Below are 17,577 nucleotides of genomic sequence, written 5' to 3' on the forward strand. Positions count from 1 at the left end.
TAATTATTATCATCTCACCTTCTCTATTTTGGTGGAAGGCTTTGCTGATTGTAGGAAAATGGAAATGAAAATTACAGGACAGAGGTTCAATATGCATACGACATATGAATATGTATATGACGGGATCCATAAAAAATGTTCTAAACATATGTTGTATGTATGCAGCTGCATAGTACAGAACATATTGCTGTGTAACGGCACACATTGATGTGTTTTCGCCTTGTCTGGTGATGTCCCCTCCAGGATACCCACAGAGGCTGTCAGGTGTAGGATGCAGAATGATCCCCATCTCGAGATTAAAGGGTCTTCCTCATCCCTGGCTCTTGAGCGGAGAGGCTCCTCCCTGGGTCGGGATGATCCCGCCCCCTTCTGGGCTCCGCCTGATGGGAGCCACACCCCCTCCTTTCTTAGTCTCCTCCCACCCGCCTCCAGTCCTGCTGGCGGCGTCCGGGTGGCAGCTCACCTGCGAGCCGTGTTTGCCCATCATACGGATACCTTTCAAACCAGAGCCGGCAGTCTGTCAGGTACGAGACGGCCATTGTCTGCTCTCAAGATGATTTTCAATGTTAATACATCAAGCACATGTATACAGGGAAAAAACTATTCGCCAGATTGTTCTCATGATACAGTGTTGCAGGGTCTAAAGAGTAGTTTAGTGCTTACTACATGGAGTAATCAGGGCTGTAATGTATAAAAAGCCATTTGTCCTCAGGGAGAACTTGATACTTGTCTGTATGATGTGAGCCGCTTTGTACTCTATGTCTCATGCTTGGTTGGCTTGCAAAATAACCTTGTGCTAGGATGGCATCGTAGTCTATTCATGTGATGAAAGATGAGCAACAGGTGTTTCACTACATCCAAATATTTAACATAGAATTTAAAATTTAAAATGACAACTTACTCTAATTTATGACATCATGGTTTAAAATTACTATGTAACCAAGACTCATGTAGACATTCCCAAGTTTTGGTTTCTTTAAATACTTACAGTACACTTCAGGTGTTTAACGTCATGTCCTGTAATTAGTTCAGATTGTATTGACTTTAAAGATAATGTGGGTTCACCTTTAATGACCAGTACTGTAGATGTACACACCCTGGTCACACTCACAGCCCTTCGACACTGAACACCAATATTATGATTATTCTCATCTGCAGCCTTTATTAGTTACCATTCACTGTCTGCATCAAGACAGTCAGTAGAGTTTTGACATTTCTACTTATTTATTTATTTATTTTCAGCAGGAATGGACTTTTGTGTCTCTCAGTTTACCGAATTGGCCAATTACTAATAATGGCAATTTATGGTAAATAAAATGTAATATTTTTGCTCCCTACTTAGACACTGTTATGTGTGGTTTGTTCAAATCAACATATTCAACTCATAAGCACTGTTATTAGGACCTTTGTCTGTCCATGTTCAAACCATAGTAACATAGCAGGCAGACAAGATACCTTAAAGCCTTTCACATTAAAATGACATTACCAGCAGTCTCACATGAACGAATCAGTGTCCCGGCAGACAGAAAACGAATGAACCTGATGAACTCATATCATAAGCCACAATGGTGAGTAAATATCTCAAATGCGTCATATACATACACACGGCCTTAAATCAGCTCTGATCTAATAAAGCACACCTCCACAAACCCCTCAGGTGTGTGTGTGCACCAGCTGTGTGAGTGAGAATGAACGTCTGTGCCCGTGATGCTGTTGCGTTTGTTCATGGATCGGATATTTGATATATGAGGCATCGCACTTAGGCCTGTTGAGTCATGCAGGAGTACACTGAAAGAGGAAGTTGAAACGGGGTGTGGGTGGGGGTGGGGGGGGTGTATGGTGGCGAGGGAGTAGAGTTCCTCTGCAGGGGGGTGGTGGCAGTGTGTGTGTGTGTGTGTGTGTGTGTGCGTGTGTAGAAACGAGGAGGGCTTATTGGTGCAGTAGGTTCATTTATTCTGACTCCAACTGAGGTAGTGCATGGCTAAGTTAAATTTGCAGATAGCTCTGGCCCTCATTAGTAAAACTAATGAGATATTTAGTGAAGATCAGAGTACTGGCCTTGTTTACAGCTGTGAAGCTTTAAGGCTTTTTTTTTTAAAAAAGTATGATCATAAATAGGCTCGTAAAAAGTAGATTAAAAATTAGAGTAATAAAAATTACAGTAATTGCTTCTAAATTATTGATAGCCATTGGTTTTGAAATGTGATAACGCTTATATGTGATGGTCGATTTGAGAGGAACAAGCCAGGATCATGGTACTATTTAAGGAATGAGGTTTTTGTAAACTCAGAAATATGTCTCTGATGAATACATAGCAGCCCCCATGCTACCCAGTTTAGAAGGGGCCCTGTATCATATGATATCATTACAGACGAACATTAGGAGAACTGCAGTAACAACTTCTTGCCTGATGTGAGTATGGCTGTGAGCGATGACTGCATATTCATGTACAATTGCAATTTTAACATTAATGTTCTTAAGTGTGAAATGGTGGTAATATTTGCAAAAAAAAAACCTTACCTGTCCTCCACGTTTAGAAGCAGTGTTTTCTGGAAGTGGCAGTGTAATATAATGGTTTGGAAGCAAGGATTCAGACGAAGAGGGTGCAGATTTGAATCTGTGATGAGGCACAGCCATGGTATGCTTGATTGATGTGCTTAGCCTGATTTGCATGGGTAAAATTTACAAAAGCAGAAAATATTTTTGTATGTTAAAACGTCAGCCGTGTAAGTCACCCTCAAAAGGAGTATCCTCTAAGCACAGACAAGAGTGTCAGGAAGTGCTGTGTGTAGATGGTAATACCTATTCTCTCTACATGCATACATTTCCCTGTACCTGTGCAGGGAGACTCCAGACTTCCACCGGGTCCCTAGAGGTGCTTTCTGTAATATAGATAAGCACAGATTTTGCGTATAATCCTTGTAACACACTGGAATACGGCGTGACACCAAATCTAAAGAGAACAAAGAGTGGGGGGGCTTGATCGCTGGGGTTAAGGCGTATTGACGTCTGGGATAATTCGCCATCATTCAGAGAAGGGCCGAAGGGATTCAAGGACTCGGAACTCATTGTTTAGAAGAAGGATTTTCCTATACAAAGCATTTTCAAGACTGTGAAATAACATCTAACGCTAGCTTAATGGAACAGTCTAATTGGTATGCGGAGGATATCACACAGCGATCCTTGTCTGTGGGGTTTATATTGATGTCTGTGAGCCAGGACCCACTCATAGGAAACAGTTTGAAAGTAAAATAAGAGGGCTGTCAATAAACAATATAATTAAGGACTTATGTCTGTTCTAAGGGATTGCCTGTCTCACAGAAACAATGTGGCTGTTAAGCAAAATATCTGTCTGTCTATGTGTGAATATATATATATATTCACACATAGACAGACATATTAATATATATACACACATTTCATATTCACACATACATATTCACACATAGACAGACAGATATTAATATATATACACACATTTATATCTCAGATTAAGTTTCTGCAGTTGGACTGGAAGTGTGCACGTTGAAAATCTGTTAAGTACTGGACTGCAATGTGGATAGTAACAGTTGAGCTAAAAACAGTACTGAGGTAGGTTTGTGTGCATAACAGTTCATAGCAGACACATACTGTAGTGCTTAAAAGTGACCATAAAAGCAGTGTTACCTAATATCACAGCAGATTGCCTAAGAATGATTCATATAGGCCATATAACCTTACATCCCACCTATATACAGCACACATGGCACCAATAAAAACTCTATTAGAGCAATATAACTCTACATCAAGCCTCAGTCAGTGGTTTTGAGGAGAAGATACCAAAAGTGAAGCTTGAGGTTTGTAGTGATTTGGGATAGCTGGCATTACGGTGATGCTGGAAGACAGAGAGCTATTCTGAATCTCTGACAGCTGCAGGTTTCCACCACAGTGGGTCCACTGCAGGTGGTTCCGGCAGCTTCCAGGACCCATCCTGGTGTTGGAGTGAGAAAAGGAGAAGATCTGTAGAGGAGCAATCTGGTGATCTGGTCCCTGACACCCCTCCAGCTTGCTTCCTGATGGCTTGATGTGAAATCATTACTAGGTAATTTCTCTGTGTTTCAGTGGGAGTTGCCATCTCAAGTCTCTGACAGGACTCTTCAGCCATCAGGAGGCCTGGATTTGGTCCCTGTGTTCCCCCATGCTTTCAGCTCACTCCTGCCTGCTCCGTTCAGGAAGGCATGGGTCGAGAAAAGGATTCCAGACTACCAGGTAACAAGTGAAAGCAGTGAAATGGTAGAAACAGTCTTCAGACACCGGTTCTGCGCTGTGTTAGCCGCATTAAGTTACATTACATAATTTCATTATTGTCATTTAACTGATGCTTTTATCCAGAGCAACTCACAAACAGTAGGTTACAATTTTAACCATTTATGCAGGTGGATATTTACTGACCCAATCGTAGGTTAAGAATCTTGCCCAAGGGTGCAACAGCAGTGCCCTAGAGGGGAATTGAACTAGCAACCTTTTGGGTGCAAGCCCTGCTCCTTACCACTAAGCACACTGCTGTCTCTTGTAGTTACTCATAGTAACTAGGAGGGTGAAGTACCAAGAAGTACTACTACTGATGAAGCTTCAGCACAACAAAGCGTTGAATTATTTAGTGTCAATGTGTGCCATTAACTTAGCTATTTACATGAGGGATAATGACCATGAAACAGGCTGGGAGAAAAAAAAAAACCCTCTCTTTGTGAGGAGAAATTCTGACAGTGTTCTAATGCGTTACAGATTTACCTGAATAACACACTCGCCCTGGACTCCGCCTGGATTGGCCCTGAGGAAATGGGAATATTCCAGTGGCATGGAAAACCACTGCTGATGACAAATCAAGTGGCGGTGAACATATTGAGGCCAACGGCAGCCTGCAGGAATATGCATGCTCTCTGTGCGTCTCCACAGCGTATAGCAGGTCAGTGCTACAATATATTACACACTCGCTGCTTTACCGGCCTGGCCCATCAGTTACATCACAAGCTGTTCTTCTCTGGTTTTCCTCCAATTTTGTATTGACCGAGTTCTTTTACCCTGAATGTAAACTCCACTGTTTAAGGACACAAAGGGCCTGACTTGGACCACGCCACACGGCAATGTGGCTCAGTCAGCACGTACTCTTGGGGCAGTTCTTTCTTTGTAATTTGATGTCAGAGCAGTCAGAAAAAAAAAATGCCAACAGTGCAGAGGTTGCGGTTTTCGTCCTGACAGTGTTAGCACTTTCCACGGCAGAGGACAGAAGTTGGTGGTGGGGAAAAGATTTAGGGTACAGTGGTGAGTATCTGGGGTGCAGTGGTATTTTTGGCACAGCGCTGTAACCCTTTCAGAGCTGATGTTTTATACCTACTGGAAGCCTGGCACAGTGTCGGCTCTGAGAATAGTACAGGGAGAGCTTCTTTCAAAATAACAGTAAACAATGAGAGATGAGGGAATGCACCATTACACTAGGGGAGTCAATTATGGCAAGAGGAGAAAATAATAATTCAGCAAAAAAGATTTCCCTGTAGAAAGTGGCAGATGAGGGCGTTATTACATTATTGCAGTGAATGCTGAGAGGTAGGATCGCAGTGTGTGTTAATGGATTGCACTGCACTGCTTTGCATTGCATCTTGGGTAAAAGACATGCTTCATTGGCTACATGCACATTTAATTTGCAGAAGGAGAAGCCCCTGCCTTGGACAGGCTTGTTGTGCTCTGAACTCCCTCAGCTTTTCTGCCTAATTACCTTTGCCATTGTGATCACACATCTCCAGGTTACGAGACAACTGGGGAAAATACTTGAAATCATGTATACGTATGGCATGTTTTTTTTTCCCTCACTTTTTTTTTTCCACAATTTATAATTAGCATTAAGGAAGTCATATTACACATCTGCATCTCAAAACCACAGAAGACAGAACTGTTTTCCTTTTAGTGTTACTGCCACTGAACAGTTAAGGTGCAATGATAATAACAATAGCCATGCCATCTGCCGTTTGATGTATATTCCACTGTGAATGGCCCACAGAGTGTTTGGTCTAATTTATGCAGTCCAAGGCCACTGTTCTGTGCTGTACAGCTCGAATAGAGCGTGATGAAAAAGCAGGAGAGATTGAAATACAGCCATGGCTTCTTTGTTACATTTATAAATTCTCCCCACTGTGCTCATGGTTTTACAGACAGTTTTATAACATAACATCAGCAGTTTACATAACAGTTGGAGTAGCTTTAATTTTTTCAGTTACTGAATCTAATTCCCAGTCCTGGATCTCCTCATGCTGCTTCTGATAGATATAGACTATGGGTTTTTTGCATACAGTTAGAGCGTAGACACTGCCATCATTCTATGTTGGATGTCTCAGATGTCCTAATTTAATAGGTCCCAGCTTAGAAACATAAGCATATTCCCACTCAGACCCAGCTACTACAGATGTTCTTTTCAAGAATGGGTACCAGTTAAAATGAGCGTTTACACTAGACCATTATACAAATATCAACAAGTGTGTCCAGTTGAATGATAAAATTATTTGATCGATATCCTGTAAAATCAGTCAATATCAGAAGGTATCAAAGTGTGGACCTACTAAGCGTACTGTGGGTCAGTGAGATTTATGAGGCAACCAATTAATCCATGGAAGGTCCGGCCTTAGGAGGCTAAATTTTCTCTGAGTGTAAACTGAAGTGCCTCTGTAAAAGGCAAGGCAAACAGACTCACAGAAAGGAAAGGTCACTGCACTCATCTCAGGATCTGTAGATCTATAGGTGCGTTTCTGTGCAGCAGTGAGCAGTGCAGCCAGACCAGCTCAAGATGTGCAGTGTATTTTATCCAGATGAAACGAGGGAGTAATTTAGAGTCAGAGGGGAGCAATATACATCACTTTAATATCAATCCAGAAACAAGCCACAGAAGAATGGTGCAATCAACAGTGCATACGAGGAGAGAAACTGAATGTGAATGCTTTCTGCAGCCCAAGTAAAAGCTGCCCTTCACCACTACAGCTGCTAACAGGTGGGGTAGTGGTTCTGGGGTCATCACCTGAAGTTTGGAGGTTTAATTCCAACATGGGCCACTGCGATTCTACTGTACTCTTGATGTAGGGATCTAACCTAAGCTTCGCTTTTTTTTTTTATTAGGATACCACTACTACTACTACTACTACTACTAATAATAATAATAATAATAATGTTACACTGAGAAAAATTCACTGAGAAAAAAGATGCATACTTCTGTGTTGGAGCTTGGTGTTTCTCTGCACTGGCTGCAGTAGTAAACCACATCAGGCAGGACTCCAGTGCATCTGAACGCCACCATCAGAGGATATTTATGCTTGTTATTGCAATGGCCAACAGTGATCAGAGAAACAGGGATTTTAGATGACAGCGGGTGAGCCTTTGTGCTTAGTGATTATAGAGTTATACACATGAAAATCAGGCATCATTATTTCTTTGACATGAAAATCTGGGAATGGCTCAGATGACTTCATTTGATGTATACACAGGGCAACAATTGGAGGGGGGTGTTATTGTGCAACTAGTTTAAGGTGGCCTGGTGAAAACCCAGATGTTAACTTTGTGATGAATCATGACATTTACAGTGATCAGACAACCGCTGCTTATGAGGGTTATGGATGAAGACAATTTGAAGGACTGATACAGAAATACTTCTGATATACGTGTTTTCTGCACATTTTAGCATGGGTTCATCCATATTTAAGTTTGGTTCATATGCTGCTAAATCTACGAATGGCTGAAAGAGTGCTGCCCTTCGTCTTTGCTTCATAGAACCTCATATTATCCATGACCTTTAACCCATGTTGGGATTAAGGAGAGACCTAGTGTTTAAGGTTTTCATATGTCAATGGCCTTTAGTTTATGAAAACCTTCATTCAACATGAGTTTGTATGACAGAACCTTTGTTAATATTGATACATTCACTGGGGCTGAGTATTAGACAAATAGATTTCCTCGTTACTGCGGCATACCTAATCTGCATATTGTTTTGTGCAGACATTTTTACTCCACTGCAATGAGAAACCAATGAGAAACCCCACAACTTCCATGGTGATAGACATGTAACACATGGCACAATCCACTGAATTTTAACCAGGTACGTGGACATCTGTCTGGTGCACCACTGTGTAAGACATTGGACGATCCAGCATGAGGTTGCAGGCTCAAGTCCTGCCTCTGTTTTGGAGATGCCTTTATTATAAACACATATAAAATTCAGTTCCACTGCAGTGAGGGATCACAATGGCAGCTGGAGCTTCTCCTGTATCCAAATCAAAGTGTCAGTGTGTCAGTGCCCACCAACCCTGTCACCTGCCTCTCAAAGAATGACTGTCGTGTCTGCTCCTCCAGTCCTTCTCCTTATCTCCCCGTACCTTTTTGTTAAAGTCTGTCTGCAGTTCTCGTAATCCCAGCCAAATCTACTCCCTCTGCTACCTCATTAAATATTTCATGGCTCTGTTATAATGGCAGGTTGTGCAGAAACGGTTGTCTCTTCAGTTAAGTCCTCCGGTGGCTGACAGAGGGAAATCTCTTTCTGTTTCTGTGTGTGTGTGCCGGCTTTCCACAGGTTGGATGGCTTAGACTCGCTGGTCTTTTCCATTCACCTGGTCTCAACACATGCAAATGGTGTGTTGTGCTGTTTGAGTTGATTTGCATTCAGGAACATTAAAATTAGTTTTCTGTGGGATGACATTAACATAATAGTTACTGATGAATATGAAACAATTGTGAGAAAGACTGCACATACAAAATGTTGCACAATTCTGTCATTAGCAGCAATAAATGCAGACGTTCTTATCCAGAGTAACTTCCAAAGTGACAGAAGAAAAAGAAACAAAATATTTCATGAGGGTAAGGGAAATGAAGTACAGTCTGAAGAGCTGAGTCTTCAGTCTGTAACAGTGTACCCATCCCATCACAGACTATACTGTACTGTATACTTATACTATACTAGGCTATAGAGTGCACAAGAGCTACATCTTTGGGTGCTTCAATAATATCTTTCGTGTCTTTTTTTAACTTACACTGATGTTCATTTTCCTTACTGTGCCCTATTACATGCATTATACATTTGCTTGTCACCCACTCTTTTCCAAAGTGAATTGCGTAACATATATATTTTTTTCAATACTTATATTTACTTATACAACTGTGCTTTAAGTTGTTTCAGTAAATATAATAAGACTGTGAACTGAAACCTTATGGTTACAGGGGCAGTTCCCTGACCTCTGCTCCGTACCTGTGTAACATCCATGCACAGGAGGCGGTACTCGGTAACTCTGTCCTCTCACCTCTGCCAGGCTGTCCAGTGGCTATCAAGCGAGTGGGCAGCAACAAGAGGATTGCCCTGGCAGCGACGGCCATGATAGGGGTGGAGACAGAGGCCTCTTACGGACCTCCGCCCTCCTCCACACGCCCTCTCCACCTTCTCGCACTCTCTCCAGTCAAGACTCCAACGCGCCCTCCACCTGGGTCAGGTAAGAGCACAGAGGCGTGTGTTGGAAACAAAACGGCACTGACGCTTCGGCGTGCGGCAACTTATGGCGCTGGATGTGGAAATCCATTTATGGCAACAGCATTTGCATATTTGTGTTTTTTTTCTTTCTTTCTTTCTTTCTCTCTCTCTTTTGTTGATGGTGCTTATAAATAAAACATATTGACTCTGCATCTGGATGTGAAGTCATGGGTTTGAGCACGATGTGTGAATTCTAATTACGAGAACTTTTGTTATGCTAATGAGGCGACATTAACAAGCTAAGTTTTCCCCAGTTTTCAGCTGTTTCAGAACTACAAAACTAATTACACCTGATGGAAGTGCTAAGAAGGTATTGCCAGTCTCTCCTTTGATTTTGGAGCGTTCTTTCTTATCCTTCAGTGGAGATATACAGCATTTTTCTTCATGAACAGAAAGCTAAGGAATCTGTAATGATGGAATTCAGAAAATGGATTGTGTGCGGTAGTCATTTACTGAAGGCAGCCAGACAGCGGCATCTTTCATGCATATTGATGAACTATTTTCTGTTTGTATTTCAAAGAGATATTCCTGGGACTGTGGCTCAGCCTTCCAATAGACTTGGCAGTTCAACAGTAGGCAATATAAGAGCAGTGGGGTCCAGGATTTTGGAACAGGCACATCCAGGGCAGCACAGAAGGTTGAGGCAGAGTGGCACCACAAACCAGTTTATAGTAACAATGTAAAACCCTCTGCTCAACCTGACCTCCACTGGTGCACTTCCACATCACCTCTGTTGATGTCTTCCAGTCTTTCACTTTGACTGAAACTTAAAAGCATTTCAATTTTTCCTTTCATTTTTTTCCCCCACGCTTATTCCTCTGTGTTGTTTTGAGAGGCGCTTATTTTCGTCCACTCTCTGAACCCCAGTTAATGCATCCGAAGTCGCAATTCATTTGTGGACAAAGATCAGACTGAGATGGGGTGGAAATTACAAACATTATAGATAATATGCAGCGGTGATATGGATGGTAGAGCTGCAATCTAATTATATGTCTCTCAGTACAGAGACAATGGTGGCCTTCAGATCAAAGGTAAAACCGATTAAAGTATGAATCCAGATACACCAAAGCAGGAGGGATTAATAAGGTCACAAATTAGAACAAAATAATTATTTGTGAAATTATTATAACAATGATATGTTATAATACATGTATAGTACATGTTTTTGTCTTGTAAGTAATGGTTTTATTAATACAATTTACCAAAATAAACTCCTCACTTAATTATTTATTATCCAACTCCAGGTGAAGACAGACATTCACAGCATCCAGTTGCTTGCATGAGGCTGTATATTGTAATGCTGGAGTATGTATGGTTGGTGGGTTTTAAGACTGAGAAGCTGTCATCTCTCAACATTGAGATTCACCGTCAAATCAGAGGTGAAAATCTGGCACTTTAACCTGTAATAATTCTCATCCTGTCATCCGTGCTGATATGAAAAATCACGTAAGATTATTTACAGAGCACCTTGGGGACAGATTGAATCGTGTGTCTTTCTCCACCGCACCCCATCTGTCTTCTGAACAGTGCACGCTGTAGACCAGATGTTCTCCAGGGGGCGAGGCTGAGGATTTGTGTTATTGCACTTAACGACTGTGGTTCATTGCATTGACTGAGAGAAAGACATTAGCTCTGGCTACAGGGAGAAGTCACACACAGACTGTGTAAGAGGCCGAGCCTCAGGCTGTGATGGGCACAGGAACAGAATAATTAAGACTGAATAAAAGACAAAGTTGCTGATACATTAGGAGACACAGGGAGCAGAACCATTTGAGGAAACAGAAACCAAAACCCACAAATAACACAAATTACATGTTCCCAAGAGCAGAACCAAAACAACACAAATGAATACATTTCCAGTATTATAGGGGAAAAATATTATTCAAACGTCTTTTACTGACTGTTAATGAGTAAAAAAAGAAATAGTCACCGACTGGCACATGGCCAGTAGCAATGGAATTTCCCCAGACAAAAAAGAGTGTCATTTTAACAGACACCTGTACATTTGCATCTCAGTGCATCTCTCAGGGCAGCATGCTCTTTGCCCAAAAAGACCATCGGGTCTCCTAGCAACGCACCATCCTACAGACCAAAGACAAAATGAGTTAAAAGGTGTTCAAAAGGTGACAGCAAATGTTGGCTGTGGTTGAATGCACTTTCACCTGTAGCTGACAGGTAAAGAGGTTTAAGAAACTGCTTTAAGAAACCAGGCACTAGAAGGTGAGGCTACTACCTTAGCTTTATCCAAAGTAATTATCTAACTACATGCAGATTGTATCCAATCCCAATTTTTGGCCAGATAATCTAACTGACCAAATTATTTTCACTGTCCTGGACTGAAGAAAACAGTCTCGGAAAGATTGCTTATTGTATGTGTATTTGTATATATTCTGCGCTCATGTTTGCTAAACAGAAATACACAGAAAAACAGACGTGGGAGATAAAAGGTATTGACTGTTATTTTCTTGTAAATGTTGAGGACATTTATTAGATGCCCAGAACACGAGGGTCAGGAATGAAAGATACGTGGATCCATTTGGACAGAACATGTAGGGAAGAAATAGTTTAGCATATTTTAGAAAAGAAATATTTATTGACATTTAAATGTCAAAATGTTCGTCTTAAATCTAGAAAGTTTTTATTTTGAAATCTTGAATGTTTCAAACTTAATCTGACAATTTTGATGTTAATATTAAACATATTATCTATGACCTCAGACATTTTTATTCTGAGTCACAATAAATAGATAATGTAACATGATTGAACGGGACAGCATTTGTCTCGTCTGATAACTCTTGCCTTGATATCTTGTCATGGCTGCCATGATTTATATACTATGTGCCATTCCAATGGCTTTTTTACAAAACAAAAAAACATTTTGAAAACATACCAGAATCATGCATGATTTTGAATTGACATTACGAATGAACTCAACCAACTAAAAAGGATCACGCATCAACAGCTGCTTCCTTTTCAACAGATCATTTTTAATTTAACGGTATTATCTTGCTGCCATTTCCACTTTTGTTGAGTTCTTCATTTTGAATAAGACTGGGGATCATTCTTAATGTTTCTTTTCTGATTCTGAAGTACACAAACATAAGGGAAATCTCAATAAATTTAATCAAGAATAAAAAAGTGTCTGCCTCAGATGATTGATCCATATTTAAATCAGCATATCAGTGAATCACGCAAAAACAGCCAAAAACCAACTCAGTTTAGAGCTTTATAAAGTTTTTAGCCTCTGTTATTTCAAGCTCCCAATCCTCCTCCAGTCCATACCTGGTGTCAATGTTTAATTAATGTCTGATCTTTGTTCTGCAACTGGACAGGGAGGAGGGGCATCCTTTTAACTCCAGAGCCATGTCTGCTTATCATTAATCACTTTTTGACTTAAGTTCTGTTTCTCCCCCCCCTCTAGAGAGCCCTTACCACTAATTAGTTCAGGGACTTTGCACAATCTGTTCCTGTGTTTGTGCCAGCCTTGTCAGCCTTGTCAGTTATGCGGGACTAATTGGTCTCAGCGCAGCCGAAAGCTTCCTTTCAAAGGTCAGGTGGAAGGTGGAGGAATGCGTTCAGAAATGGCATACCTGCGGAAGCGCGGGGTGCATGCGTGTATTCATATGCAGTCTTCATCCTCATTCTTCATCGTTTTAACTGATCGCAGTGCACCAGTGTGACATAGGAGTAAGGAGCAGGGCTTGTAACCAAAAGGTTGCTGGTTTGATTCTCCGCTGGGGCACTGCTGCTGCACCTTGGGCAAGGTACAGCAGCAGAATTGCCTCAGTAAATATCCAGCTGTATGGATCACATGTGAAAATTGTAACCTACATGAGTCACTCTGGATAAGACCGTCTGCTGAGTGACAATAATGTAATGTAATTTATTCATTTTGTTTCTAAAGATATGGTAGCCCTTAGTGCAGCATAGTGACAACCAGGCACAGTGTCTCACTCGGTGGCTGTAGCAGAAGTGTCCTGAGCAGAATTTGGACAGCTCAATTCATTTACCAGTAAGCCAGTTACCAGCTGCTGTCTATCACAGGTGGCTGTGGAGCCGGCTTGAGTGGACCTCGTGGTGGCAGATTCTCATAAATAAAGTAATGCTTTTTAAATACTAATATGGTTACTGACAGACGGAGGGCTGCATAGCTTTGCTGAGAATGTGTTCTGGTGCTGTTACAAACACGCTGCATGTTTAATTTGAGCCCACTTTGTACCAGATCTCATGGCTAAAACTCTGGTCAGGGAAAAAGTGGGCAGTTAGTGGGTTGGCACCTCTCACGAAGTTTGATGGGCACTAAACTCAGTTAAAAAATATATCTTTTTCTCTTTCTTGTTTTGGTGTAACCAGAAATGTAATCATTGCTCATTTAAGCCACTTCACCTTACTCTGCACTTGCCTTTTCTTGTGGGTAATGCTGTATAGCCAGCGGTTAGCTTTGCATAAATTAGATTGTACAGTGTTTCTTACGGTGATTCTTACTGTCGTGTCAGTTTTTTGCTCTGCGTGTTAGTTCTACATGTAAGTTCAAGATCTTTGTGTTCTTGCTGGTTTATCGCTGCCATTGTCCGCTTGATTTGTTTTGAATCTCTCAGGAGGCAACAGACAAACTTCCACTCATCTGATGAGCTTCAGGATGCTCTGTACATGCATGACAGTGGACTAAGAAGGTGTTCCAAGCGGTGACGGCCACACTGTAGTTCCTCCAAAGCTGAAAGAGGTCTCATTGCGTCAGACATATCGGTATATTAGGGCATATGTCTAGCATATGTAAGACCAGGTTAGATGGCCAGGTTGAGTATAGTTTCTAACATTCCTATAAAAGGGCACTGCAGAATAATAGAGTTCTTAAATGAATGGAGGCCTGCCTGTCTGTCTGCACAGTGTTTGACAGTCAGGTGAAGAATGGTGCAAAAATATGCCTTGCTGCTCCAACTTAAACTGAAAGATCTGCCAGAAGGAACTAGACCGTTTTATGGCTTCGCTCTGTTGGTATTCAAATAGCTGTGTTTGTTTTTAATAGAACACCTACAGGCTTTCTGAAGAAGCCGTCCGCTGAAATACGGAATCAATTCTTCAGCCATGCTGTTTGACAGCAGATGCTTCAGACAAAAGAAGAAAATTAAATTATCGTTCACAACGTGTGTCGGAAAGCTTTGAAATGCACTGCCAATTTCCTGGGCTTTTCCGAGAACCAAATCAAACACGCTGCAGGCAGTGTTCGCTTGTAACTCATTAATTTATTTTATTTGGATTTATTTAACCCGCAAGACCAGTTCTGTAATGGATTTGCAGGAAATTGCAGCCGCAGAAACTAAAGCCATTTGCATGTTTTGTTTGGCTCATACTTAAAAAAACAGCCTACAGGGGGCAGTATTTAGCTCTTGCATTCCTGCATCCAGGTGCGTGCTGCAGTTCTTTGGCGTTGAAGTCTGAAAACTTAGTTTGAGGTGAGTGAAAGTCTCTTCTCCCTTGGCCGCAGCCATCTTGAATAAAGAGACATTCCCTAAAGCACCATACACCTTCATCTTGGCCATAGCAGTAGACTACAACAGACAAATGTTCTAAGGCACTCTGTACTTTCATCACAGTAGAATTGAACAGAGGGACTTTCTAAAGCAAACTATATCATTATCACAGTAGAAGACTGCAACAGAGGGACTTTATAAATCACCCTATACCTTTTTAACAGTCAAAGACTACAGCAAAGGGACTTTCTTAAGTGCCCTGTACCTTCGCCGCAGTAGAAGGCTATAATAGATGTATATGATAGTGTGTGTGTACCGCTTAGACTGATTCACAGTCTGGGAGGTCAGTGGTTTATTCTGTATGCGACAGAACCCACTGAAATGTGACTGTGAAACATTTTAGATTCAGCACAACTGAAATATAATCTTGCAGCTTTCTCTCTTCCCTGTGTGCATGGGTTTCTAACAAACAAACTCTGTGTATGCTGTGAGCAGAGGGCTATAAAGGTCGAGATAACTTATGCAGTGTTCTCACTGGTTAAGTTTAAGTGCACCTGCCTCGGTCTGTGTCGGTTGGAAGCTGCTCAGAATTACTTTTCACTTTTTGGTTGAATTTCCTCAGGTATTCCTCACCAGCAGCATCAAAGGGCAGCTGCCCCACACTGCCTCCACATGCCCCCACATTTTAATGCATCAGACAGAGTAGTTCTACCAAAACTTCACTTAATATTTATCAAGTAGACTCTAACTCTAAATAAAGGAAACATGAAAGCTGATAGAGACAAATAGATGATTCAGCTGCTCTGAATCTGGATCATTTTATGTGCAGTTTTGACAGGCCATGTCAGTTTTGGCTGCTGCTACTGTACTCAGATTCCGGTTGATTGTGGTTCACTGGGTGGCAGTGACATTACACGTAATTAGTATTGGAGTGTACTTTGACGAAAATATGGTCTGTCAGTAGCTGACCCTTTCCTTGTTTTCCCACTCACAGATATGTTCATTTTGGATGAGTCTGTACTGGCCTGGCCCCCCAAAGAGCAGTGCAAACAACACAAACATTTGTTGAACCCAAATGTTCAGAATCCTTGAAATTGTTTTTTTTTTTTTCACAAGGTTTTCTGATGGAACTTGTGAATTCATACTCACTAACCTGGAAAGCATTCGGTGCCATTGTTAAATGTTGGACGAGGAGTCTGTGGAATTCAGTAAAATAAAGCTTTTATACGACTTGCTGTGTACAACTTTGCGACAATCTAACTGCAAAAGGGAAAAGCACTGCCTAATCAAAGAAAAAAATTTGGGTGCATTACTTGTATAAAAACATCCTTTTACGAAATGAAATTAAATGGCAAATATTTTGTACATTTTTTATGCATCCCAGCGGTAATCTAAAAATCCTACCCAAAAAGTTGGTAAGTCAATATTTTGAACTGATTTAATAAATAGTTTATGCGTGGCAGTCAGCTCTGTCCATGTAAACATATTCTGGTTTATTACGGATCTAAACCACTCTTGACTTCATTACTGCATTGATCTGCTGGGAGGCCTCTGAGCCATTGCTCGGAGAGGAAAGCACCCTGGGATGCTATGCTATTCTAAGAAAGCATATCAGGCCTGCTTATTCACTCTCTCTGTCTCATTTCTTTCTACCATATATAATATTAGAAAGTTTCCTTTCAAAGACTGATCAGAGTGGAGTTTAAAAAGGTCACCCACTCTTGCATGCTGCTCTTCTGGTCTTCTGTCAAAGTGGATGAGAGGGGATTTTATTGAATAACACCTTTTTTTGCAGTAACAAAACAAAAATTTAACCCATGAAAAAATAAATATATATTCTGAAGGGTTCCCAAGTGGCCCTATTGGCAAGGCACTTCTCTCAAGTGGATGCTGAGAATTGGAACCCGTCTGTGTCATCCACACAGCAGCAGCTGGGAGCCCACGGTGGCAGGGAAAGTTTGCTTTGTTCTTCCAGGGTATGGCGGAACTCTGCGAATTGTGAGGTGACCGCAAACTGCTGGTTAGATGTCAGTGGATTACGACTGGATCTCTACTTGTTGCTCACTCCACCAGGGTGCGCTGTGGGACATTCTGGCAATGTAGTTTTGAAAAATAGCAGTTGACTATGTGAGCGTGTTGGAGGATTGGTCAAGCCTTGCTTCAGCACTTCTGCAGGACTGTAGAGGTGTCAGGGTGAGCCAAGCCTTAATAAGCAGCTGGCGATACCATTTACATAAAGGAAAAAAAGAGCAATACAAAGAAACATATCACTCTTTCTGTCTATGAGTTTATGTTTCTACAAAGGTACAGGTTTACAGGGTAAAAAGTGTTAAAAAGCCTATATCCCCACATTAGTTAGGTGAATCGATGCAGGTGATGAGGTGGTTTAACTTGAAATTAGCCAATATGCTTTGCTCACAAAGAGAACAATGCCTTTAGCAGTGAGCAGATTTAATCACCTCATCACTTACGCCCAATTGCCTCTCTGACTAATGGTGATGCAGTAGTCTTCCAGCAGTCAAAGTAACTGGAGCATATCATAACCAGTTATGCACAATCAATTAATCAAGTTGC

At 41.3% G+C, this 17,577-nt stretch overlaps 1 protein-coding gene across 1 annotated transcript in view; it reads left to right on the plus strand.

The window, feature by feature from the left end:
* Positions 1–321: 321 nt before the first annotated feature.
* LOC118789630 (transcription elongation regulator 1-like protein) overlaps positions 322–17,577 on the plus strand; it is a 38,896-nt gene continuing 21,640 nt past the window's right edge. The window contains exons 1-4 of the mRNA XM_036546111.1: positions 322–524; positions 4,102–4,248; positions 4,765–4,945; positions 9,318–9,494. Of these exons, the coding sequence (XP_036402004.1) occupies positions 354–524; positions 4,102–4,248; positions 4,765–4,945; positions 9,318–9,494 (676 nt within the window). The 5' untranslated portion in view covers positions 322–353. The remainder of the gene's footprint in view (positions 525–4,101; positions 4,249–4,764; positions 4,946–9,317; positions 9,495–17,577) is intronic.

Source organism: Megalops cyprinoides, chromosome 15, assembly GCF_013368585.1.
Source record: "Megalops cyprinoides isolate fMegCyp1 chromosome 15, fMegCyp1.pri, whole genome shotgun sequence".
Lineage (NCBI taxonomy): Eukaryota > Metazoa > Chordata > Actinopteri > Elopiformes > Megalopidae > Megalops > Megalops cyprinoides.